This window comes from Hippocampus comes, unplaced genomic scaffold (assembly GCF_001891065.2).
Source record: "Hippocampus comes isolate QL1 unplaced genomic scaffold, H_comes_QL1_v1.1 scaffold326, whole genome shotgun sequence".
In the NCBI taxonomy this organism is placed as follows: Eukaryota; Metazoa; Chordata; class Actinopteri; order Syngnathiformes; family Syngnathidae; genus Hippocampus; species Hippocampus comes.
The window spans coordinates 1,308,309-1,334,489 of NW_017805930.1; the positions used below are offsets into that span (position 1 = coordinate 1,308,309).

General features: G+C 42.6%; 1 protein-coding gene across 1 annotated transcript in view; it reads right to left on the reverse strand.

Annotated features, from left to right (window-relative positions):
* Positions 1–26,181, reverse strand: part of LOC109527750 (RNA binding protein fox-1 homolog 3-like) — a 236,164-nt gene that overhangs the window by 190,555 nt on the left and 19,428 nt on the right. The window contains 1 exon segment of the mRNA XM_019889832.1: positions 1,733–1,835. Coding sequence (XP_019745391.1) covers positions 1,733–1,835 — 103 coding nt within the window.

Sequence of the window (26,181 nt, forward strand, 5' to 3'; positions counted from 1 at the left end):
GCACACACACACACACACACACACACACACACACACACACACACACACACACACACACACAAACATACACAATTTTGTAAATCAAATTCCAAGCACAATTTTAGATTTTTCATCAGGCAAAATATGATGAAGTCAAAAGTGTTGTGAGCGACTGGCTGAGACATCAGTCCAAAGATTTTTACGCTGAGGGAATATGGAAGCTCGTGCACAGATGGGAAAAGTGTGTGACAGTGCCGGGAGACTACGTTGGAGGAAAAAAAAAAAAGTAAGCTTCTATCTGTATTAGAAGTCCTTATACTGAAAAATTCAGCTTATTTATGGAATGACCCTCATACTCTAACTGGCAACACAAATCCAATCACAAACACAAACAAACAAGTTTTGACTTGTCAACTGTTGAGCTTCATCAATAATTCTGTGAAAGTCTTCCTCCAAAACATCTGAGTGGTGTGCATGTGTGTGTGTGTGTGTCTGTGTGTGTCTGTGTGTGTGTGTGTATGTGTGTGTGTGTGTGTGTGTGTGTGTGTGTGTGCGCGCACGCCCAAGCAACACACACTGGAGGTTTGTCATTACGGAGGCAGGGTGGCAGTGGCGGCAATCAGAGATAATTAGACTGCTTTCAAACGGCCGTTGTGACCCGCTCCCTCGGAGAAGGCGAGCAAATGGCGGCGGGCCCATTGGACCTCGTCGCCACCTGCTCAACGGCACCGCCGGGCGGCGGCGGCGGGGGATCCGTGGCGGCAAAGTGGCGCCCGTGGGCACAAGGCGCACATTAGCGACAATATGGCCACACGTGGCGGGGTGGGCGCAGCCGTTATGAGAGCGCGGGCACGAGAGTGGGATGCCGTTTTGCGAACGGGTGCTGTTGCAGCAAAATACCGCAGCGACATGAGAACGCAAACTATTTGTCCTTCGTTGAACGTTTGCACCAACTATTTTTCACCGCAAATGAACTAATCATCAACTGCAATTTTAATCGCTGGTCAAAATATAGTCAACACTAAGATTGGTCAAGGACCACAAAAAATGTTGAATTCATTACTCACCGAAATCCAACCACAATTTTAGATTGTCAAAGACCCAAATGCAGTCACAAATTTGAAACTTGTCATTTGACCAAAGTCCACTCACAATTTCAGATTTCTCATTCAATTTAAAATCAAATCACAATTTTTGATTTGTCACCACCAAAAAAAAAACCCCAAAAACCCCCAAAACTCACAATTTTAGATTCATCCTGAAACTAAATCCAAGCTCCATTTTAGATTGCCACACTAAAATCCTGTCAGCAATTTGAGATTTCTCAAAGACCACTGACGATTTTAAATTCATCACAGACTAAAATACAATCATAAATTTTGAGCCATCATCAAACAGAAGCCACTCACAATTCAAGATGTGATAACAAATGTCAATAAATCCTCTCAAAAATGTTTATGTCACAAACCCAAATCAACAAACAATTTGAAATGTATCGTCAACCAAAACCCGCTCAGAATTGAGGATAAATTTGGGACCAAAGTCCCTTGGCAATTTCCGATTTATCACATGATCACATTTTCACATGAGTAAAACAGGCCGAGCGTGAGGCCACAAAATGTGATTTCACACTCTTTGATTGCAATTGTACAGCACAGGATGTTGATCAGCGTGCAAATAATCACCAGCTTGTTTCACGATGGTGAAGGTGGGAGGGTTGGGGGGTGGGGGGGATTAGGTTTAGGGGTCCTACCTGCCCAGCTGGGGGTCTCCATGTACAAGTAAAAATGGTCGGGCTGAGGTTGCGTCGCTGGACTCTCTGCTGGTGCTTCGACTTCACGATGGGATGAAGAAGCCTGAAAACAGCAAGAAGACAACGTCAGTTTGGTTCCCTTCACAAGAGCAGTTCAGTTTACTAGCATCGAAATGGTGAAGCAGCATGTGGCTCGTGATCCAACGTTAGTTCGCACATCAACTGTGCTGTTACAAAAATGGATAAATGACTGACACGAAAGGGAATATTGGAAATAAAGGCAGCCATTTGAAAGAAAGTGCAACAGCATGCATGAATGGGATGCTAGCTGGTGAACGACTACACGAATTAGCGTTTGAAAATATCGTGAAGATCATCAGACCAAAAGAATAACTTTATTGGGCTGGGCAAGAGGGCCTTTCCCCCGTGGCAAGTCTTGATTTTTGATTCATGCTCACAAATTGTCATTTTTGTTTCCCTCTTCTGGGATTCGTTTTGAATTTTTAAATTTTTATTTTTATTTTTATTTTTTTGCGTGCCTAAGTTGATGCACAGTTTCCATGAAGCTCAAAATGAATTTCATCCTTGAGTCCTTGATTTGGAAAGGTACACACCTGACTAGATGTAGATGAGAAGTTTTTCTTACTACCCAAAATCCACCAAAATTTGGTTAATAACTAAATTCACTGATACTTTGATTAATCACCCATCAAAAATGTTGATGAATCCACTAACACATTTTAGATTCGCAACTGCCCCCCCAAAAAATGAAGCCACATTTTCTTTAATATTCACTGACCAAAATCAACCCACAAAATTTCATTTATCACAAATGAAAATGCACTCACAGCTTTAGATCAAAATCTCATCACGTTTGTATATTACAGAAATTACCAACCAAAATCAATGACCAGAACCCTCTCAAAAAAAAAAATTGATTTATCGCCAGTCAAGATGCAGTCACAATTTTTTGAAAAATGGCAAACAAAAATGTTGATTTATCACCAATGAAAACCTCGTCACACCCACGAGAATTTTATTCATTTTAGACTGCAGGCGCTTTGTTTTCTTCCATGATCCTCATATCAAACTTCATCTTATTTTTACTCCGATGATTGATACAATGGAATTGTTAATACATTTTTTTATATTTTAGCGGATTTAGTGTGCCAGAGATAGTTTGTTGCTGAACGTGTCAGCGTTCACGTGCACTCACATGCACGCTGGTGGTGGTGGTTTGTTTTTTTTCTGCTGACTCGGGGATGTCGGCGGTCCGCAGCCTGGCTTCGGCCCAGAAGTCTGTCTGCTGAACCACGGCTAAGAGAGCGAGCGAACATTGATTTCATCTTGGCGAAACTCTCCGCTAGACACACACACACACACACACACACACACACACACGCACAAAAACCACCCTGCGTGCACCAAACTAATTTGTCATTTATCAAAAGTAATTAAAAGCAATTCCTTTCCCTATGCTTGATTGAGGATTGACTAATTGTCGAGCGAGGGGGATAAATAAAAGAGGGCCGAGATGAATTTTGCAGGAGGAGCAGCTAACCGGTGTAAAGAGGAGGGGCCCGACATCTGCCTCGACACGATTAGCAACCACGTGCACGTATGCTGTCGACCCAAAGGCGCTAAATAATATATTAGCGCTAGCATATTGACCGGCCCGCTTAAAAGGCTGCGTCAACACCGAAGTGGCAGCAAAAGGCGGGACGTGAGCAGATGCTGCGGCCGCGCACTAAAAAGCCTGATCGCCGCGCTTAAATACCAACAAAGCCACCTGGGAACGAGCGAAGGAAAGTTAGCATCCGATGAAAGCGGGTGGAACGGTGGCAGCGCGGCCGCTAACAACCTCCGGAAGGCCCCATTGGCTTCCGTGAGCCGGCAATGAAAATGTCAGGATTGATTCCGAGCCAGGAGGGTTGAGGGGCACGTGGTTTCGCTTCTCTTCATTTGGTCCCATTTTATAGTTAGCAGACGGTGAAAACAGGGGAATGGAGGCGCCAGCCACTAGAGGGCGAGGCTTTCACCGAATGCGACTCCACTCATCTACCATAGCAATACGTCTCACCATGCAACCAAACCTGACAAAGCTGTCGTCAAATGGCGGCCACCGGCGTAACGTAATTTAATTCACTCATTCACCGCCATGGCCTTTGGCATCTGTCAACCGGAATCCAAGCGTTCACTGCCATCCAAGAGTACCAAGGACGTTTTTCAACAGGTAGGCATGGAGGAGCCTGTCTGTGTGTTAAACTTCGACATAACTGCAATGACAGACAGACGCCCAGTAGATGGCAACGTTACATAATTTTGGATTTGAGATCAGCACAGCTTTTGCGTGGAAGTTAAAGATTAGGTGGTAATCTCGTCCCATAATGTCCGTTGTGAAGGAGAGAAATGGCAGCATGTTGGAAGTTAAACAAGTTTAGGAACCTCACACTGAAACACAGTATGTGTCATGGTTGCGTTCATGAGAAAAGATGATCAGGGAGCGAATGGCAAAGACTTGGAAAAAAAATGCTGTTCATGTTCAACTTGAGCCATGTGGTGAGTCAGTGTTCCTCAGAGTATTTCCTAGTTGCATGTCTGTAAATAAAATGATTATATTATTAAAAACTTTTTCTCAGCCTTATTTTGGCTGGTTTGTAGTTTGTGGAGTCACAAAAGCTGAACATATTAGCGACAAAGTGACTGTTTTGCTATTAATTATTATTTTTTTCTCCCCAGTCATCTTGTTTTCTCTGCTTTTTGATTAGAAATCACCGTTTTTGGTGAAACCAACCCATGTTCAACTGCTTGCAATGACAGAACGGAAAAAACGCTCGGAATTGCTTATTTTTTTTCTGGCAAGAATGAAGATTCCACTTCCTGATAAAAACTTGACATATGCAAAATTTAATCAAAATCCATTGACAAGTTTTGCATTTATAATAATCGGGATCCAGAATTTCCTGAGGTCATATCCAAGCGATAAACTAAATTTCCTTGAAATCCCATCAAAACTCGTTAATTCAGTTTTGTAATCAGTCATTTTACCAGCTAAAAAGTTACAGCAAGTGAAGAGATACCCATGGTTTTTGGTGCACCGCTTCCCAAGGACGAATGGCTTAACTTTGGATCAAAATCAGCAAACAGCAAATGCCATGAACGTCCTTTGTTCAAAAACGTCCTTGGAAGAAAAAATGAACGGCCCGAGGATGAACGGATTAACTTTTGATCAAGATCAGCTAACAAGAAATTTCACCGACGTTCCTCCAAAACTTTTTCAGTGATGGCCCTCTTTCAACAATGATCTGATTTTTTTATTTATTTATTTTTTACAAGCCATACCTCAAAATCTTACAGAAATGGAAAAGATTCCAAAGAAACATTTACGTGTAGCTTTTGGGGGCAATCCAAGGACGGACGCATTCATTTGTCAGAAGCAATTTCATCAACATCCCTTCCAAACTTTTCAAATGATGTCCTTGTTACAACACTTTTCTTGGATTCAAAGACCATAAAGTGAATTCAAAGATTTGTTTCGAAACACATTCAACATGTTTGAAGATACCTGCTGAAAAACGTTCAAGGACTGAATTGTGGTGATATCGTATGTGGCGGAAGACTATTTTCCACCATTTCGGGTTTCCAGGTTTTATGGGCATGGCTAAAATGATGCCAGTCTTTGGCCCGGGACTTTGGGCTGGCGTGGTCGCTCTAGAGCCGCTTGTTGTTGGCCATGAGTGCCCGCACATCACGGAGAGAAGACCAAAAATCACGGGAAAATATTAAGAAGAACAATAATAATAACAATAGTCATAATAGTAGTAGTAATAATAATAATAATAATAAAACGTTTATTGTAAGAGATGGGAGTTGGTTGCTTTAGAGCGCCTTGTTGTCTGCAGCGAGTGTGCACACATCACAGCAAGGGCTTGATTTGTGACAATTAGAAAACCTTGTGGGTGGCCCAGTGGTTAGCACGTCGGCCTCACAGTGCAGAGGTACCGGATTCGATCCCAGCTCCGGCCTTCCTGTGTGGAGTTCGCATGTTCTCCCTGTGCCCGCGTGGGTTTTCTCCGGGTACTCCGGTTTCCTCCCACATTCCAAAAACAACTTGAATGCGAGAAATTCATCATCCCGTTCATTATTTTAATAGCCGTCATTTTTGGCCGCGTTCTCCCACCACCAAAGCACTGATTTATGGAGAGCGGCAACGGCGGGCGAACGGGATTTATCGTAATGTTTGCACCAGGTAGCCCGCCGCCGTATTTCAGCCTTTCAAAAGGTCATCGGGCACATACAATTTATATTTTTCACGGTCCAATCAATTTGGTCAATTTTGACCCCCTGTTAACCCAAGCGAACCAACACATCTCTCTGCGACGCCTCTCTTTTCTCCTATTGGCAGTGACAATGTAGACAGGAAATTATCCAGGTGTACTGTGCATTTATTGAAGATACTACCCAATCTTTTGAGATTATGTAATCTACCAACCAATCAATCAATCTACCTAATCTAGAGAGTTTACATAATCTATCCAGTGAATTTATGTACCGACTACTGTACAGTACTTACTGACCTAATCGATTTACCTGACAAAGATTGACATGAGGAGGAGAGGGGCATTATGGGTATTGTCGTCCTCAATTGGCAACATGCGCTGGATAATTGAACGATTTATGTGGAAAAAAAATGTTTTGCTGTTTTAGATGTTGCGCAAGTAACTAACAAATGATCAGCGTAACCAGCGTTTGTTGTGGTGTTCGCAGGTATGTATAAACGTCGCGGTTGTGAAAAATGATTTTGTCCCATTCTAATTGATTTTGGAGCGGCGCTAGTCGCGTCCGGGCGGCCGTCGTCGGAACGCTTTCGACAGCCGGCATCGACGGCGCACTGGCTCGCTCGCTCGGGTCGACTATTAAATCTAATCAGGCGCTTTCTTTGGGCTAAACGGCGTTTTCAAATTTGAATAGCAAGCGACACGTGTACCTTCGATTAGCTCACGGCGCCTCTCAATTATGTTCCCTCGTCGGCCGCTTGTCGGACGCTAATGAAGATGAAACGCTTTCATTTTGACACTTAATTAGTTCATAATTAAGCAAGGTGCGCCGCGCCACTCTCCATGCTGTTTTTTCTTTTTTTTTAATCAAACTGTTCTCTGTATTACCTCAAATTTTCAATATTTTGCAGATTACAGATCACTGGAATGTCAAGGTGCTTCTACTTTTGCATTACTTTCACCAAGACAGCATGGGAATCGTCTTGCTCGTAGAAGTATCAAAACACAACTTTTAATGTTCAGAATGAATCAAATTTATTCCTAAAAAAATATCAGGATTAAAAAAAACAACAACGAAAGACTTTTTTGTGATGAGATTAATATTTTGAGTGGTTATATGAACTATTTTAGACGTCCAATTCCTGCAGCCTCTTCTGCTGCCATAAATTTTCTGGCATGAAGGAATCCGAGAATTAAAAAAAAAAAAAAAAAGTATTTTGGAGGAAGAAATTGCATTATTTTAAAAGACTAAAGTGATGTTTTTAAAAGAAATAAAACATTATTTTTATGAGAAAAATATAAAAATAAATGTAGTATATTTAGGGAGTGATGCCGCCGCCCCCAAAAAAAATGTTAGTCTTATGAGAATAATCATATGAAATGTAAGTCATTATTATTATTATAAGGAGAATGATGTCGTGACTAGGTTGGTCATTTTTTTTGAAGAAGAAAGTCAAATTTAATTCAAGAAATTATGAGAACAGACGTATTTATTTTTAGATAAGCAAAATTGAAATTGCCCACCCAAAAAAATATTCTAGGAAAAAATGACCTATTTTTGAGGAAGAACATTGTTATCTGATGAGAATAAAGTTCAATTATTTTTCGAGAGAGAAATTATTAATTTTATGTGGATAAATTTTGACTTTTTTTACATTAGAAAATACTAAATACATTTTACAGTATCTTCCTGTTGGAAGAAGGAGGCGCTCGATTCGTTAACGTGTGGAAGGCGGCGGCGCCGGGATCAATGCGCCGACCAGCGTTTCAACGTGCCCTTTATCATGTTAATATGATTCGCATTGATGGAAGCCTTTTTCACGCCCGACTTTCCGTATCGACGGCGGTCGGAACGCCATCGCTCTTGACGGTCGTACGCTTGCCGGATGTCGCCCTCAATGTTCCCCCTCAACGATATCCCCCCCACCCCCCCCTCATCCTCCGCCGTCTGTCCATCCATTTTCAAATCCGCTTATCATCACGCGGGTCGCGGGCCTCCGCCAGTAGACGACATGAAAATATTTCATGTTGATGCACGGAGGCTTCAGCGTGCAATTATTTTTATTGACTGCATATTAATATTTACAACGTCCGACGTGTTCATGTGTATACGTGAAGCTTACCGTGGCAGCAAAAATGTGATACTTATAGGTACGCATGCACACATACAATTCCACTAGTTATATATAACAGGCGGCTAGGCGCATGTTCCCTATCAGCACTCTTGAAGTTATTACTAAGTTATTAAGTTATTATTCGATTTTTGAGAAACGAGGCAAAAATGAGATTGGTTTCCAATCATGGTCAGCAGAAACCTGCACAATCTAATGACATGACAGCACCTTTTGGGAATTATTTGAACATTCAGCCCCCATAGGCAGTTTTCACTCAGCCGCAGGAAATTTGGTAGACGTCGATCATGAGTTGACCATCCAAAAAAGTCTCAAGAAGCTGTTTGATTTCAAACAAACATTTTAGAATCAAAGCACCCAACCAGACTCTTTTTAAAATTCAACCCCCGCAGGTATAATTTCAGGAAGCAACATCAGATTTGGTGGACTAGTGTATAATGAGTAGACCCACAAAAATTCTCAGGAAGCTTTTGTGGAAAAGACACAGGAAATGTGCCATTTTGGTTTGAAGCAGCCCCTTAAGGGTAAAAAAATGTCACCCCCTGAAGACAACTTGATTTCGTAAGCAGACCCACAAAAATTTGAAAAAGTAAAATGCCTGAAAAAAAACACATTAAGTCAGCCATTTTGGTTTCAAACAAACATTTTAGAATCAAAGCACACACCCAGAATCTTTTGAAAACAACACACACAGGTATAGTTTCACGAAGCAACATCAAATTTGGCAGACACATGTATTATGAGTAGACCCACAAAAAGTTTCAAGAAGCTATTGTGGAAAGGACACAGGAAATTTGCCATTTTGGTTTTTGGCAGCCATCTAGGTGTTAAAAAAAAATCACCCCCTGAGAACAATTTGATTTAGTAACATGAGCTATAGTACATTTGTTGACTATGAGCATACCCACAAAAATTTGAAAAAGTAAAATGCCTGGAAAAAAAAAAACTCAGGAAGTCGGCCATTTTGCTTTGAAGTGCCCATTTCGGTGAAATTTGATCAGTTCCAGGAGTCATGCTAGTCACGTGGGTGATGCTAAATTGCAAAACGTTTTGACTTTTCACCATTGTGCGTGCGTAAGATGTGAGAGATCATTTTTCACAAAAAAAAAAAAAAAAAAAAAGCTCAACAATGCCAGAACTGCGTGTGTAATGAAGTCCCCCACCCCCCACCCCGAAGGGATTCCTCGACACCCCCTGCAGGCAGAGAGCGTTTGCTGGCAGTCCAAGAAGTGGAAAGCAGAGTAATTTTCTGCCTTTAAGAGCCGTGCAGCAGCTGCTGCGAGTTTCCCGGCTGCCAACTGTTTTAGCAGCACGAGCAATTAAATGCGAGAGCAGAGCGGTCGTCATCGGCGCGGCTTAGGTTGATGCGCCGACTGACGCGAGCTCGTCCAATCGCGCGCCGCCTCATAAAACATCTCAATTAGAGGCCAGCGGAACCGCCCGGCAAAACATCGAGCCCGTGGGTCCCCCGTTTGAGGCAGGCGACCAATCCTCTCCGCTGCTGCCAATGCCAGAGATTTGTTACAAAACGCCGCAATTAGTCATCTGGCGAGTTCGCTTCGCAGTTTTGTAACACGCAGTCATCCTGCGGAGTCTCGGAGGGTTTCGCACTAACTCGCTGAAACGTGCCGGCGGATTTTTTGGCGGGGTTACTGCAACATTTGGTTTGGATCTGTAAAGTCGGCTAGATGGTGTTCCTTTGCTTTATACAGTACATCACATACCACATTCTGCACTCAATTACAGCAAACCATTTATTTTATTTTTTTATTTTTTTTTTATAAAACTGGCTTACTCAAATGTACTAATGTAAATCTACAGTAACTACTTTTCTCTCGTTATTGTTGAAAAAAAAAAGAATAAAACGCCCCCGCTTTCACTTTCACATAATGCCGCATAACAATGTGAATATATCATGTCTAGCAGGAGACAAACAAACAATAAAAGCCCTCCAACGTTTTTGATGTCTTTGATGTCATTTCCTGAGTGCGGCGCTTATGATGGTTTCTTCAATGGCATACCGAGGCTGCATAATATACCGCATCCCCCCACCCCCACCCCCTTCCCCACCTAAAAAGTGAAACGTTAAATATGTAATGTAGCGTGCGTTGTGGAAGTGTGTCTAGTGATAATGTCATGGCTGGGGTTTTTTTCCTCAGCGTAGACTCGTTGGGCCGAGTTTTCGTCGAGTGGCCTCTGGGCTTGTCGTCCTTTGAAGCTTTAAAAGGTGCCCCCCGCCCCCCAAATAAATAAATAAATACATCTCCGCATTGTTGCTATTTGTGCTTGAAATTCTTTGGCTTCCAGCATTCAGGAGATGTAAACGACGGGCCAAAAAAGGCTTTCGCGCGTTTGCTTTTGGTGAGATGCATTGAAAAGGTGCAAGCGGCGCTTTGTGAAGCCGACGCCGCGGATTGTGCGCGTGCAGGTTGAAGCCAAGTCAACTCTTGAATGGAGCTGCTGAAATCTTTTCAAGCGTTATCCCCCCCCCCTCGGGTCACTCACGAGAGTGAAGATAATTGACGTGAATCTAGCGAGCCATTTGGAATCACTCTATCTTTCTAAATGTCGAGTCAATTCGTGAACAGATTCAACTGAAGTCAATGCGTATCTAGTGTGAGATAGTCCAATGAGCGGATGGACTAAGTGAAGGTTTTTACACAACATGAGAGTCTGCCCCTTATTGCGTCTTCCTTACTTTCATAATGTGATTAATTGGTCAGTGAGTGAACCGATTCAACAGAATCAGCCGAGTCCACTCAACTGAGTGATCGAGCCGTTTCAATGGAAATCGTCCAAGTACTTGGTGTATCTGCTGAGTCAGACAACTGAATTGGTTAGACCAGGGGACGGCAACCCAAAATGTTGAAAGAGCCATATTGGACCAAAACAAAACTAAAAACAAATATGTGTGGAGCCGCAAAAAATTAAAAGCCTTATATAAGCCTCTTCAAACAATATGTTAGCTATATTAGCCTTCTATCAAAATGACTAAGTTGGCTACAAATACACAATGAGCCTTCATGATTTAATGTTTTTTTTCCCTGCAGTGCATCCTGTAGAGCAAGCGTGCCCAACCTTTTTTGACCTAAGATCTACTTTTTGATCAACCAAACTCCCGCGATCAACCCGTTACCGCGCATACGCACGTACTTACACACGCATGCCATCATGAGCAACAGATGATCGAGGCATGGGACGCACTTTTGCAGCGTGTAAACTATCGTAGCTCACGTGGACCGTTTAAAAATGCTTCTCTTGGCCCTCCAGATTTCCGTTCTTCACCAGTACCCTCGGTGGATTGTACATGAAACGCCGTTTTTTTTTTTTTTTTGTTTTTTTTTTTACCTGCCTGGCTTCCCATCCTGCTAATATAATCATGCGTTGTAGGCTAAGACGCAAATCCTCGTTGACAGAAATGTTGACATTTATTATTTATTCTCAACGTTTTTACAGCATTGGAAAACATTCAGAATGTTTGTGTCATGTTTGTCCTCCTACAGAAACCGTATTAAAACAAAACATATATTTGCCTCCCCCATCTTTTGTTTTTGGGATAAAACTCCAGGGAGCCACTAGGGCGGCGCTAAAGAGCTGCATATGCACGTTTGATGTGCGAGGCAAATAAAATTAATGTGTTAGACATAAATGCATTGTTCTTTTTTTTCATACAATGTTTTTGTGAAATAGTAGAATGAACCCTTTCAGGTACAGCGGTCACTACAGTGGACAGTTTACCATGTTATCAGGCTACATCCCTGTATCCACCAGTTGGCTGTTAGCGTCTTGTGAGAAGCATCCAAACAAGAAAAAAAATCTGCCACCGTTTTGAGAGTGAAACCTTTAAAAAGTTGAGCAAAGATGCCAGTGAAAAGTCTTCAGTTTTTGGCACTTGCCATTTAGCATCCAGCTGCACGCGTGGATGATAAAACATGTAATTCACATTTTCAAATCTTTTTTTTTCTCTCTCTCCTGTGCAACTTGGCAAGTTTTCACATCCATGGCATGGCGGCACATTAAATCCCAGCTGGTCATTGAGCACGTGCCCGACGGCCGCCAGTAGACGTGAAATTAAAAGGCCCGCTACTGGCAATATATAATACTATATACACATGTGTGAATGTGAAATCATGTGATATGTGAATTAATGTACAGATGAAGATAATGTATGACACATGAAATATTCAGTGTTATTATTAATGGAGTTGACATTAGATAAACACATACAGTCCTTTCCCCGTCATCACCCGAACCAACTAGGCGTAGCAATTTCTGGAGAAATTGTGTGTGAATGTGAAAATGCTGAAAGGAAGAAAAAAAAAAAACTACGGAAACGTGTGGAATGATAACAACATGGAATGACGTTGAATGATTTCGGTGAAAATGCGCAACACGATGGTGAAAACTTGTGAAGGTCGCTGATACCATTAACAGCCACAACAGGGCACTCTTGTGGCCATTTAACGATCAGGGACGAAAAGGGATGCATGGCTAACAGAATGTTTTACTTCGTAAAATGCATTCACGACAATCCTTTCATGATACGTTTTACGTGAATGCTTTGCATGAATTGAGCTGGACTGTTTTACACACAATCTAAAGTCACGGTTTGTTTCAAAAGACAACATATACCACATATACCTGTATAATCACACAAATACAACAGTTAATTCGGTGACAGCCACTTTCAGACCCTACTTTACCCTAACATTTGTAAAAAAAAAAAAAAAAAAACTTAAAAAACACAATAGAATAACAACTGCAGCCCCCTGAAAGACAATAAGAAAAAGTCAATTGGAAAGAGAGAAAATGAAGATGCAGTGCAGTAGGTTCTGCACTACAGCAAACTACAAGGACTGCCAGAATAACAAGGGGGGGGGGGGAGCGCTTCCTAATCAATTCACTTTTTATCTGTTTTTTTTTTTTTTTTTTGCTTTGATAGCCACACAGATAAAAGCAAACAATAGGAAACTTTCACTTTAAACTAACAAAGACTCAACATACTTTTGCTCCATAAACAAGATACAAATTCATCGATAAAATGTCATCCAGTAGGAGGCGCACTTAACGCGCATCTCTGTCATCTGTCTCCCGGACAACTGCGAACCCGAGGAACCGCAATGCCCACTGCCCTCACCCCCACACACACACACCTCAGCCCACCCCCAAACCCCCCTGCTGGGCAAACTTCTCCGAGCTGCTAATGACGCATATGATGGCCTGGCCCGCCGTCGTTTGGGCTGCATTAGCAGGACAAACAATCGTTGGAGGTGTCACTTGATAATGCCCCCCCCTTACCACTCCCCACGACAAAAAAAATATATAAATAAATAAATAAAACGGCCCTCACAGACCCTTCGCTCTTGGCCGGGGTAATTAATTGGGGGCGCTCTGCTCCAAAGATTTCCAATGGCGGCGCAGGCGATGACCGCGGAAGACCTACGACACCATCGATCGCTCGCAAAGTGAGAAATGTATTGGACTCCGGGTCCACATCTTAATGGCGGCGCTATTGATGCTACCTGCCAAAACGGCCGCGTATTGATGCACGCGCACATCCACAATGAGCTCCGCAGGGGGATAGCGGCGGCCACCCGCCGTAAATAACCTGAGCCGCCGGTCGGCGGGGGCGGCGGGCTCATTCTGGGATGGGGAAGAGAGTCAGGGTTGGATCCATACTCCTCAGGGCCGGAGCGTGTGGCAATTACAAAGGGTGATTAGCTAAACGGGCCTGATTGGAGAAATTTGATTAGGCGTTGATGAAAAGTGGAACCGGCGAGGATGCCGTGCGGTACCGCGTCGACCCCCATTAAAAACGATAAATCCCCCGACCCTCATTTTCACGCCGCGACAAACCAGGAATTAGTTGCTGTTGCACCTGGCCGGGCTGACCCCGCCTCCAGACGAACTCTTGAATAAAATTGTCAAAAGTAAAAGGTAAAGTCAAGTAATGTGTGATGCAGCGCAGTTGTACACTGCTGCTTGTGACAAGCGCAACAATAATAATTCAGTCCCCAAAAAAGGAAACTGCGGTGAATCTGTAAAATAAATAACTAAATAAATGGCATCAAAAGCCCTTTCTCAGTCTGTTTTTTTTTTTTTTTTTTTTTGTTCTTTTCTTGGAGTGCCACAAAACAAAAATAACGTCTTCTTCTGCCTGGCATGTTGCTTGTTTTTTTCCACTCTTTGGTCAGAAAGTGGTGTTTTGGGTCAAACCAAAGCATGCTCTACGAGGTTATTTCTTTCAAATGAAGAAAGCTCGAAAAAATAAAAAATTCTTGTGAAAGCAGAAGAGTCAAGTCTGTTTTGGTGGTGATATTGTCACAGAAGACAATATTTGGTGTGTCTTCAGAAATCAATCAAAAAGTTTTAAAAAAAAACGTCTGGCAATAAAAAAAATTATTGTAAAAGAAGAACAGTCAAGTCTGTTTTGGTGTGTGATATTATATGTGGTGTGTCTTCAGAAATCAATCAAAAAGTAAAAAAAAAAACGTCTGGCAACACAACTATGCTTTGAAACCAATTGGAATGAGTTAAAGCCGACAAAAAAAAAGGATTTTGTTGCAGCAAGTATACCAGTTATAAGACGAGAAGTAAAATCTAAGTGTGATGTGAGACAGTTGGAGGCTACACCGCAACTAGCGAAAAATAAATAAATATATATAAAAATAGATTGCAGCCTTCAAAAGTAATATGACGTTGAGTAAAATGTGACAGCCTTACTGGAATAATAAAATGAACAAAAAGTTTTTTGTTTTTTTAAGTATTTTGGCAAAGCACTCATTAGTCCGATAAATCCTGCGACCCTCGCTTTTCCAGCCGCAACAAACTGAATTAGTTGCAGAACAACCTGGCCAGGTTTCCTTCTCCCAACGGAGCTGGAAACGTGAAGCACCCCCCAACCCCTGCGCAAATGCCCCCCCCAAACACCACAACGTTAGCAATAAACGAACGATCTCCTGGCTAGGCAGCAACGGCCCCCAGACAAGACAAATGCTCCGACGCGAGAGGAGCCGAGCGCACCAATAAAGCAATCGATGCTAACCCCATCGCGGCGGCCTCGCAGGCGTTGGCTCACCCTCTCTTGGGTCCGCAATGAAGAGGAGAAGAAGAGCAAGAAGAACGAGAAGAAGAAGGGGAGGATGAGGAGGAGGCTATGAGGTGTAAATAAATAAACCTCAAAGCCGCCAGGGTGGACGCCGCGCGCCGCAAAATTGCAAAACAGAAAATTTGGTTACAGGAGGCTGGAATGACTCATCTGTGGACAGCCGCTGCCTGGCACGCCCGCCTCTTGACATCAAAAGGAGGAAGTTGGCCAAAGGGGAAAACTGTTGCCCCAAAATGTGGGTGTTCAAAGCCCGTGCTGCCACCCGAGGTACAACTAAAAGCTTGACCCGACACGAAAAACATTCAGCTCCTGTGGTTCTGGTTCCTCTAAAACTCGCTCAAATGCTATCAATCTTAATCCCTTGTATGAATTTGGAGCCACAGGCACTGCCAGGCTTCGGGGTAGCGTGGCTGACTTAGAGCGCCTCGTTGTTGGAAAAGCCACTGGAGAAGTTGAAGTGGATTTTATTTTGCTGCTCAAACATGTCGTTATGTCAGCATAAGAAAGACGCTTAGACATACATTTTTTTCAGGTGCTATTAACTAGAGCAGGGGTCGGCAACCCAAAATGTTGAAAGAGCCATATAGGACAAAAAAAAACAAATGTGTCTGGGGCCGCAAAAAAAAAAAAAAAAAAAAGCCTTCTATAAAACTTACAATGAAGGAAACACATGCTGTATGTATGTAGGAGACTGGACTGTCTCAGAATTGTTTGTTATTCATTCCTTTGTTGTGTGTTCACAAACGCCCCCATAGAATTTATTTTGTAATTGCTTGCTTGCTTGATTTTTTTTGTTTTGGTGCATTTTTTTCACTTTTCTCAGTGTCAGTGAAGTGATCATGAATTTCCGTTTTTCTGAGGCTGTCTTTGAACGCCTCTCGAGTCGAACGAGAAGAGAGAAGGCACGGGGTCGGACGCAGACGTGTCTGTGTTTGTCAAGACTGTTAAAAGCATAAATAAAGTGTACGTTTTAAAAAAACCAACACCCCAGTTCTCCATTTTCAGAGCTGCAACATGTATCTATATCTATTTGAGCTATATTAGCCTACTATCAAAATCTTTTTCCATTTTCAAACATTTTTACAAAGCTCCAGGGAGCCACTAGATGTCGCTAAAGAGCCGCATGCGGCTCTGGAGCCGCGTGTTGCCGACCCCCGAACGAGAGGGATGTGCAGGGTGTTGTTTCAGGGCATTCGGCAGACACGCCGACACAGCTCGAGAGCCACACACGGACTTGATTCTTCATGATTTTGAACCTTCATTTTACACACTTGGCAGTTTTTTTTTAAGTGACTCAAAAATCAACATAAAAAAGACTTGCGTGCCCACGACAGTGGTTACAATTCCATTCATACGTCGCTCAAATGTCAACGATTGCTACGACTTAATCTCTCGTATGAATTTTTGGGTGCCGCATGGCGAGGAATACATTACGCTTGAGCAATGTCGTGCTGCAGCCGCATCGTGGTGAACTTTACATCCTCCTCGAACGCCTCACGTGACATGCTGCCATTTTGAACGTCGTGCCGCACCGCGACACCATACCGCAAAACTGAAAGAAGGGTTGAAAATAAATAACGAGCACCCCCGTCCTCCCTGGAGGGAACCCAAATTCCACTCAGCGCTTCAACCTCGCCCGGGGGAAGAAAACAGCGGACGGAAAAGTGCTGCATTTGGATTTTTTTGGTGTGTCCCGTTCAAACTTGATGACACATTGTACTTGCTCTGCCCGCTCAGTGGTCGTCACTGTCAAGAACTTTTGGGTCGAACACAACTGCAGCCCTCAGCGGGACCCAAAAAGTTGTTGGAGAAAGGTTTGTGATGGAATCAGGGTGGCTGTAGGTCTGCACCTTCCAAGTGGCTTCAACCTCAGCATGTGCCCCTTGGAGGCCCTGTTCCCAGACCATCAGGCCCGAATGGGGCCAGAAGCTTTGATGAAGCTTCAAAAGAGGACCAAACCTCTTGAACTACTTGCCGCCTTATTCTGAATTCGTTTCTGCTGAAAGTAAACAAAGGTAACCAATGAAAACAGAAAAAGCAGATGTAAGTACACGTGGTAATACTGCTATAGGTCAGACGTACGGTATTTTGCCACCTTCTGGTGTGCTCTGTGATTATAAGGCAAGTACACAGAATTTTTTTGAAACAGACACGTCCAGCCAAATTCCTTCCGATCAGTGAAACTTGTGTCAGTGGCTCATTTTTTTTTACATTTTTTAGGGGGTACCAATGAGTGAATTTGTACCCAAGTAGCTTCTTCAAACCAAAATGGCCGACTTCCGGTTGACTTTCGAGCATTGGTGCTTGCGAATTTTTCACCTCTGCTGTCATGATAAACATTCCACCCACCAGATTTCATGTTGATCAGTGAAACTAACGTCAAGGGCAATTTATTTTTTTTTCTAATTTCCCAGAGGGCACCAGTGCGTGAATTTGTCTCAAATGCCAAAACCAAAATGGCCGACTTTCTGTTGACTTTTGGCATAGGCGCTTGCGATTTTTTTTCGCCTGTGCTGTCATGATAAACATTCCACCCACCAAATTTCATGTTGATCAGTGAAACGAGTGTCGAGCGCAATTTAATTTTTTTTCTAATTTCCAAGAGGGCACCAATATGTGAATTTGCCCCAAATGCCAAAACCAAAATGGCTGACTTCCTGTCTTAGCTCGGTAAAACTCTTTAGTGCCTCCTGTCATGATTGACACCATCCACTCAATTTTATGACGACAGGTGAAACTGGTATGGGGAGCTCATTTTGTACGCGCGCATATGCTCCAGTGCGCTGATGAAACGGACACGCCTTCTTTGAACTGTCAATCAAGCTGACAATGACTTTTGAAACAGAGACTTTCTTTCCCGGATGAAAAGAACTCACTCGCCGAGGTCATTGAGGGCCACTGTCCCGCTCTAGTCTTCTACTAGAGTGTTAATAAGGACCACTTCACAAGTCCATTTTCTGGCTTTGATGAGGGAACAAATTGAGTGATTGCCCGGTCAAATCAAATTAGCCTTGTGCGGAGTCCTTTCTTTCTTTCTTTCTTTTTTTTTTCTGGATGAGACACAGCCGACGGGACACTTTGCACTCAAGATGAGGCTAATACGATGGAAAGAGCTCTGAACTCCGGGACGACTGCCATTGTACTTAGATGCTCATATGTGCAGAATCAGTTCAAGTTTTTTGTTTTTTCTATTTTTAGCATTTTTTGGGGGGGGGGGTAAACATATTAAATCAAAGATAAAACATTTTTGTGAAATAATTGTGATGTATTCTGATTATTATTCTCATATTGAGGCGGGTGCCTTGACTCAAAAAAAAAAAAAAATGCGAGGGGCCAAAACGCACTGTGCTACGGGGACGCTTTCACTCTTGATAAAACTAACAAAAATAATCATCTCAAGAAAACGTTTGGGTGTATAAATGTGCTTTTGCGCCGACTGTTTAACTCAAGTGCTTGCTGTTTTTGTCCCACTCCAATCTTGTTGTGCCTTCTACACACACCAAAAAAAATAAATAAAAAAACGCAAACGCGCCTTGGCTCGACAATTTGCATTCAAATCAGATTTTCTCGCTCTTCGAGAGGAAGCGAGCGAAAGGTTTTGTGAGTAAAAATGTGTCGCGCAGAGTAAATAAACGCTCACTGAAAGGAGGCGCGGCGGAGGGGGGGGGGGCTGTTAGAAGTGAGGGAGAAGTGTCACTGGGAAAATGAAAAATAAAAAGAGTCCATTGTCGTGTTTGCAAGCAGTGTGAGAAGCGATAATTAACCGGTAATTAATTTGCTGCTCTTTATCTGAGAGAAATGTGTGCTCCGCAGAAGATTAGCGCAGCTTTTTAATAAAGCGGCGCCAATAGCGGACGGGTTGGATTTTTCCCTCTTTCCACCCACCACAAATAAGACGCTTTGTTTATACCACGAAGGCAGCAATTCATCCCAATTAGAGGCCAAATGGATCAATATTTCGAGGGCTTTTCCCAGAATAAAAAAGTCCACCGAATTTGGTGTTCATCTTGGTGAACATTTACGTTTGGGTTGCGAGCTTAAGGCTCAAAAATTGATTTTGTCGCACCAACTTAAAAGAAAAACTTTTTTTTTTTTTTTGAAAATTTAGTCCACAAAGGCAGCTCATCAGATTTGACAGTATTAGTTATTATTTTTACTATACCATTAGTAGACCCACAAAAAAAGGCACAAATAGCCATGTGTGAAAAGAAACAGGAAGTTTGCCATTTTGGTTCAAAGCAGCTACTTCTGAGTAATAAAACAAAAACCACATGGACTGTAATAGCATTAACACATGATTTCTTTGAAAACTCGATGACACAGGACGACATCGGCTGTTTTGAAGCGGCCATTTTAGATGGACTCAAACATGAAATTTGGTGGCCACATCAATCATGAGTAGACCCACAAAAAAAGTCACCGGGTGCTAAGCCTGAAAAGACACAGGGGGTCTGCCATTTTGCTTGGCAGTGCACTATTTTCGAGTCATTTTGGTGTTAAAAAAAAAAAAAAAAAAAAAAAAAAACCTCACGCTGAATATTTTGTTTGTTCGCTTCCAAATTTGAACAGTGTACAAAGAAAGACAAAACTCTTTCAAATGCAAGTGATTTAAGATTTAACTTTGTCCCTTTACTTGTGCATGGCATCGAAAATCACTCTAAATAAAATCAACTCATGACTCTCATTTCCCGGCCCATTTTATTTAATATTTTACACAGAAGACAGGAGAGGAAAAGCACCTTACAGAAAGAGGACAAATGTTTGGTTGTCACTTTTCAAAAGCCTTTGTTTAGCGAAAGAAAATGAAAAAAAAGAATGCCGCTGTCGACCTTCGGTTGCGTTCTGCTGCTGTAATCAGACTCTTTCACAAACAAATAAGTAAGTTTTTGCAAAAAAAAAAAAAAAAAAATGCTGACTTGTGAGTGGCAATCATTTCCTGGCCTGCAAATCCTTTCGACCGTCCACTCTTATTAATAAGACAGGATGTGAACCTCTCATTAAGAGCGCGACTTCCTGAGATGATCCCACTCAAGTGTGTAAGTGTGTGTGTGTGTGTGTGTGTGTGTGTGTGTGTGTGTGTGTATATGAGAGATGAAGTACAAACACGAAGAAGAACCAAATAAGGCTTCAAATGCCTTAATGTGTGTTTTACAGCCTGGCTTCAAGAGGCTTTTTGTGCGATCAATCGAGATGAATGTGTGTGCCGGATTTGGTGGCAATCGGATGCATGGGTGATGGGGAATGATTTTTATTTTATTTTTTTTAACTCCCGGGGGGCTACTAAAGTTGTTTTGCAAGTAAAATGCATGAATGTTTAAAAAAAAAAAAAACACTTTCAGAAGAAGCAATTCCCCCCCCCCCCCACACACACACACACTCCGCGAGAGAAACGCTAATCCAGATCACTGCTCCCATCTTGTGGCCACTGAAGAAAGCACAGCATGAAGAGGAGGCCAAGGAAAATGTGAATTGATATTTTTTTTTGTCTCCTCGTTATTTCCTGTGGCAGCAATGGGAGAGGTCGACGAGGGTTTAATTCTGACTCCAGCCTTTCTGTGTGGCGTTTACAAGTTCTCCCCCGTGCTGGAGTGGGTTTCCTCCGGGGACTACGGTTTCCTCCCACATTCCAAAAACATGCATGGCAGGTTAATGGATCACTCTAAATTGTCCCGAAGTGTGATTTTGCGCGTGAATGGTTGTTTGTTTATGTGTGCCCTGCGATTGGCTGGCAACCGGTTCAGGGTGTACCCCGCCCCTTGCCCAGAGCCAGCTGGGATAGGCTCCGGCATGCCCTCGACCCTCGTGAGAATAAAAGGATTCGAAAATTTACTGTGCATACAGAGCTGGATGGCGAAATCATGTGAATAGGAACACACAGAAAGGAGGAGAAGTCAAAACGTTAAATTTTAGCTTCAAGGAGGACAAATGGAAAAGTTTCCCATGGAAGGCCATAATTCAAATATTACGTTTTTTTTTGTTGTTGTTTTTTAATAGAAACTTGAATAATCAACACGAAACATCTGTACTGATTTAAATTGCGATTTTCGTGTGGCCCCTTTAAAACCTGTTCTTTAACCCTGCCCACTTGAACATTTACATTTTGCAACTCCTGTTAATCTGTTGTCTATTTTTATTCATTTTTGGTTAGTAACACTTTAATCAAACGAACATAAAAAAATGAAAAAGAAGACCGAAATTAACAATTTTATGTACATTTATTTTGCTTCTTAAATAATTTGTTAAAAATGTTTTTAAAAAAAAAGGAATAAATATTTTTATTTTGTATACTTTCTATACTTTTTGAAGAAATTAATTAAGGTTAATAAAATTGAGCTCGCTGGAATTGATCATTTTACGTTGTTGACATAGCTCACCCCGCCACCCCCCCCCATCCTCCTTGTTGCCGTTCAGACAAGAGATGGACTACTGTAACAGGAGATCATAATAATTTCAGTATTGATCATTTTTGTGACATTTTTGTCCGGTGTGCGTGTATGTATATGTGCCATGAGATTTTGGCGAGGAAAATCATGTGACTTGGCTAGACAAAGGTTAGGAAACGCTGGCCAAAACAAGGTGGCCGGATTGACTTCGACTAATGTGTAGTTGCGCATGTGTCCACCAGATGTCACCATGCAGAAAGAAATGGCACGGGCTTTCCGCTTGTCCTCGGCTGACTCCTTTTTCGACAGGCAATCACCCACACACACAACACACACACACACACACACACACACAACACACACACACACACACACACACACACACACATAACACACAACACAGACACACTCACACACACGCGCACACACACACACACTCACACAGCCTTCAGGCATAGCGCGTCATCAGCAGAATGGCCACAGGGAGCCGAACACAGGAGCGCCCCCTGGCTGCGACACGTGAAATAGAGTGGAGGAGCCGCACGCGGTGTCAGGATCGCGACCTTTAGCGACGTTTGCAACATTTAACAATGTTAAGTGACATTTTTGGCAACGTTTAGTGACATTTAGCGACCTTTATCAACCTTGCATGATGTGCACCAACGCATTTAGTCCTATTTAATGCTATTGGGACGTTTTTGCGTGAACGATATTTAACTGTGTTTTGCAATGCTTCGTGACATTTTTAACGACAATTAGAGAATTTCGAGGATGTGCGGTGCCATTTACCGAATTTAACAATGATGAGTGACAAATTTAGAAACGTTTAGTAACATTTAGTGATGTTTATTGACTTGATGTTGAGCAACCTTTACGGATATTAGCAACAAGGATGAAACATTTTTCGGAACTTTTAGCGACACGTTTAAACATATTTAAATGTGAAGCGAAACATTCAAAAAGGTTTAGCAATGTTGAGCAACGTTTCTGACATTACCTGAAGAGCAAGAATGACAGTGGCATTCAGTGACACAGCAATGGTTGACACATTGATATTTAGCAACTTTAAGTCAAGTTTAGCAACTTTCTGATTATCGGCGTTGAGAAACAATCGGTGACTTTCTGTGGTGTTAGTTAAATGTTTATCAAAATTTAGTGACGCAAAGCAGCGTTAATTGCTGTTCGTTCGTGACATTTATCAATCTTTAGAGACTATTGACAACCTTTAGTGATGCTCAGCAACATGTATTGACATTTTGCAAGATTGTAATGATTCGGAGTCATTTTGACTAATTCAGCAACAACCCTGGAGCCCCCCCTAGCTGTGTGAAATGGAATGCCACGGTGGGCAAAGGCTAAATGTCATGCTGCGTCCTTCAGCCACTGACCTACATGCCCTGTCAGGCCTCACCATGGGGGTGACAGCACCCCCTGCTGGAGCGTGACCTTAATACAAATGTTTTAAAAAAAGGGGGGAAAAAAAAACAGCCACATGCAAGCTGAATAATGAATTGATGTGTTCAACAATAAGGGCCCCCGAGGCCCCTGTGCAGCTGTTCACAGGGCTCCCGACAAGCAACTCGCTCCTCCTGGGCAAGCGCCACTCGCCATTTTAGACACACACACACACACACACACACACACACACACACACACACACACACACACACACACACACACACACACACACACACACACACACACCCCTGCTGTCCCATGGCTACACTGCCACACACATGGCCAATAAAAGAAATATGAGCAGGATGGAGTGGGAGGGCGCACACACACACACACACACACACACACACACACACACACACACACACACACACACACACACACACAACACGCACACAAAATGGCACACACGTCCACAGCTCCCACTTGCACCGTGAAGAAGAATGAGGATGTCCTCGCGTAAAAGATCCAACTCTGGGCCCACAAGGCCTACCACACACACACAAATGCTGTTGTACCACACAACAATGGAAAGACAACATCACCAGAGAACACACATTCATGTGTGTTTTGCATTATATGGAGTAGGCAAAATGTCCTCACATCATCACCAACAACAACAACAACCAAATTTAGCCTCATGCGATTTCAATAAAGTTGTATCCAATCCAATCCAAAAAAATGACACTATGAACGCTAATTTGACTGGTAGCCCTTGGCATGAATTAGTACCCAGTAGTAGCTTTCAAGTGCAAAAAGGCTGGTGACACTTTGTAAGAACGCACCACACACATAAACCTTAAAGTGATTCAACCAGAGCTTCCGAGGCAGTTCAGAAGAGAAGCCAATAAAGTATGCTGCTTGGCACCTCCTAGCCACTAGGGGGTGCCCCAAAGCGTTTAACACCGCCCACCCCCAAAATCTCCCCATAATAAGCAGGACAAAAAAAGCAGCGGATGCTCCATTGGCTATTAGGGGTGAGGGGTTGAGTGGAATGGAGGCCTGAGGTTTGCATGTTGATGCCCCCCCCCCAAAAAAAAAGTATACATATAATTTTAAAAATCTGAGCAACATGTCCTGATTCCGGATTTATTTGAAGTATCGTTCAGCTTGTTTGATGGATAATCCCCCGTAAGAAAAAAAGTGCTCCCGTAGAAGATGTTCACTTTGCGCTTGCGGTGCGACTTTGTGGCAAGTCGGCCGTGAAAAGGAACAGAAGGTCCACAGGCGTCACGCTGATCCTGCTCGCCGCAGGCCCCAGCTTCAAGTTCTCTCGCTTTTTTTTTTTTTCCTAAATCCAATTCTATGGAAAGCCCTTGGAGCATTCATTCAATATCATTGACATCCAGCTTCAGGTCCATGCACTAGTACACACCTTGTCCTCACTAGTAAGACAACTCAGCATACTAGTCGAATGACTTTGTCTTCATAGTTACATATTTGTCCATTAGTGGTGTGCAAGTAAACCTTACCAGTAAACCACTGTACTGTACGAATGAAAACTACTAGCTTTGGACCAACTGGCAGGTATATCGCACTAGTAGCTGCACTAGTAGCCGTTTGAGAATTTATACGATATCCTTGCCAATAAACAAAAAGTCAAATTATTACTATCCTCTTCATCTGCACGAGTAGGCCAACTTTGGCATTTCGACAGCTACATATTACTCGTGGGGATAAACTACTAGTCTGCATTTTGGTGCTCCAAGTCAAGGTATGCAACATTCTTGATATCCATCTTAAGTTCCACATATTAGTATGCTCTGTCCTCACAAGTAGCACAAACTACTGGGACAACTACGATTAGCTGCTATTTTGGTGCTACGAGCAGGGTCCAGGAGGCGACAAGTGCACATGCCGAATAATTGGGTAGCACAGTAGCTTCTTAGAAATGTTTAACTGCGTACGAGTAGGTCAAAAGTGGCACTAGGTGGGACAATTACTATTAGCTGCTATTTTGGTGCTACTAGCAGGGTCCAGGAGGCGACAAGTGCACATGCCGAATAATTGGGTAGCACAGTAGCTTCTTAGAAATGTTTAACTGCGTACGAGTAGGTCAAAAGTGGCACTAGTGGTAAAAAAAAAATGGCGTAGGAGTCTGGCACAGTCATTCTACTTGTGTGCGAAATTGAACTTGATTTACTAGTACGTACTAGTACACCACAGGTGCAGGACAACTACTTGTTCCGCCTGAGGGTTGGGTAGCACAGTAGCTTCTTAGTAATGTTTAACTGAGTACGAGTAGGTCAAAAGTGGCACTAGTAGTAAAAAAAAAAAAAAAGCGTAGGAGTCTGGCACAGTCATTCTACTTGTGCGCTAAATTGAACTTGATTTACTAGTACGTACTCGTACGCCACAGGTGCAGGACAACTACTTGTTCCGCCTGAGGCGAAACCGTGCACTAGTTGACAAGTGTGTGCTCCACCGAATGCAAAATCAAAGTCATCCGTCACAACTCAAACGTTTATTGCACCCTGAAATGTTGAAGCTCATGGAAACTAATGTCTTCAGGTGAAGCAAACCCACCAGTTCAGTGGTTCTTAACCTTGTTAAAGGTACAGAATCCAACCAGTTCATATGCACATTCACCGAACCCTTCATGAGTGAAAAATAAAAATAGGACCTTTTTTTTTTTTTTTTACAAATTCAAGACATTAAAAAAAAAAGCATTTATTAAAAACAGAAAACAAACCTAAACAAAAATCTGAAGACATAAGTGTACAAAACATGAGCTGTTTTTAATTGTGCACAAAATGAACCAGCCAGCGACGGCCAAGCGGGCGTGTCATAACTAACTGACATGTTGAGTCGGGCGTGTCTTAACCTCCATGGCAGAGGCTCCGTCGAACCCCTGAGACCGATTTACCGAACCCCTAAGGTTCGATCGAACCCAGGTCAAGCACCACTGCACTCGTTTCAAGTGGTCCTAAATTAAATTTTAAAAGCCGGATTTATGAAATAACGCAAGTACCCCTTTACTGGATCAGTACTATCAAAATATCAAGAATAAAACATGAATTGTCCTCGCATAAGCCGGATACGCTCCCAAGGATAAGGAACAAAAAAATCGAAAGGTCTTTCCATCGAATTT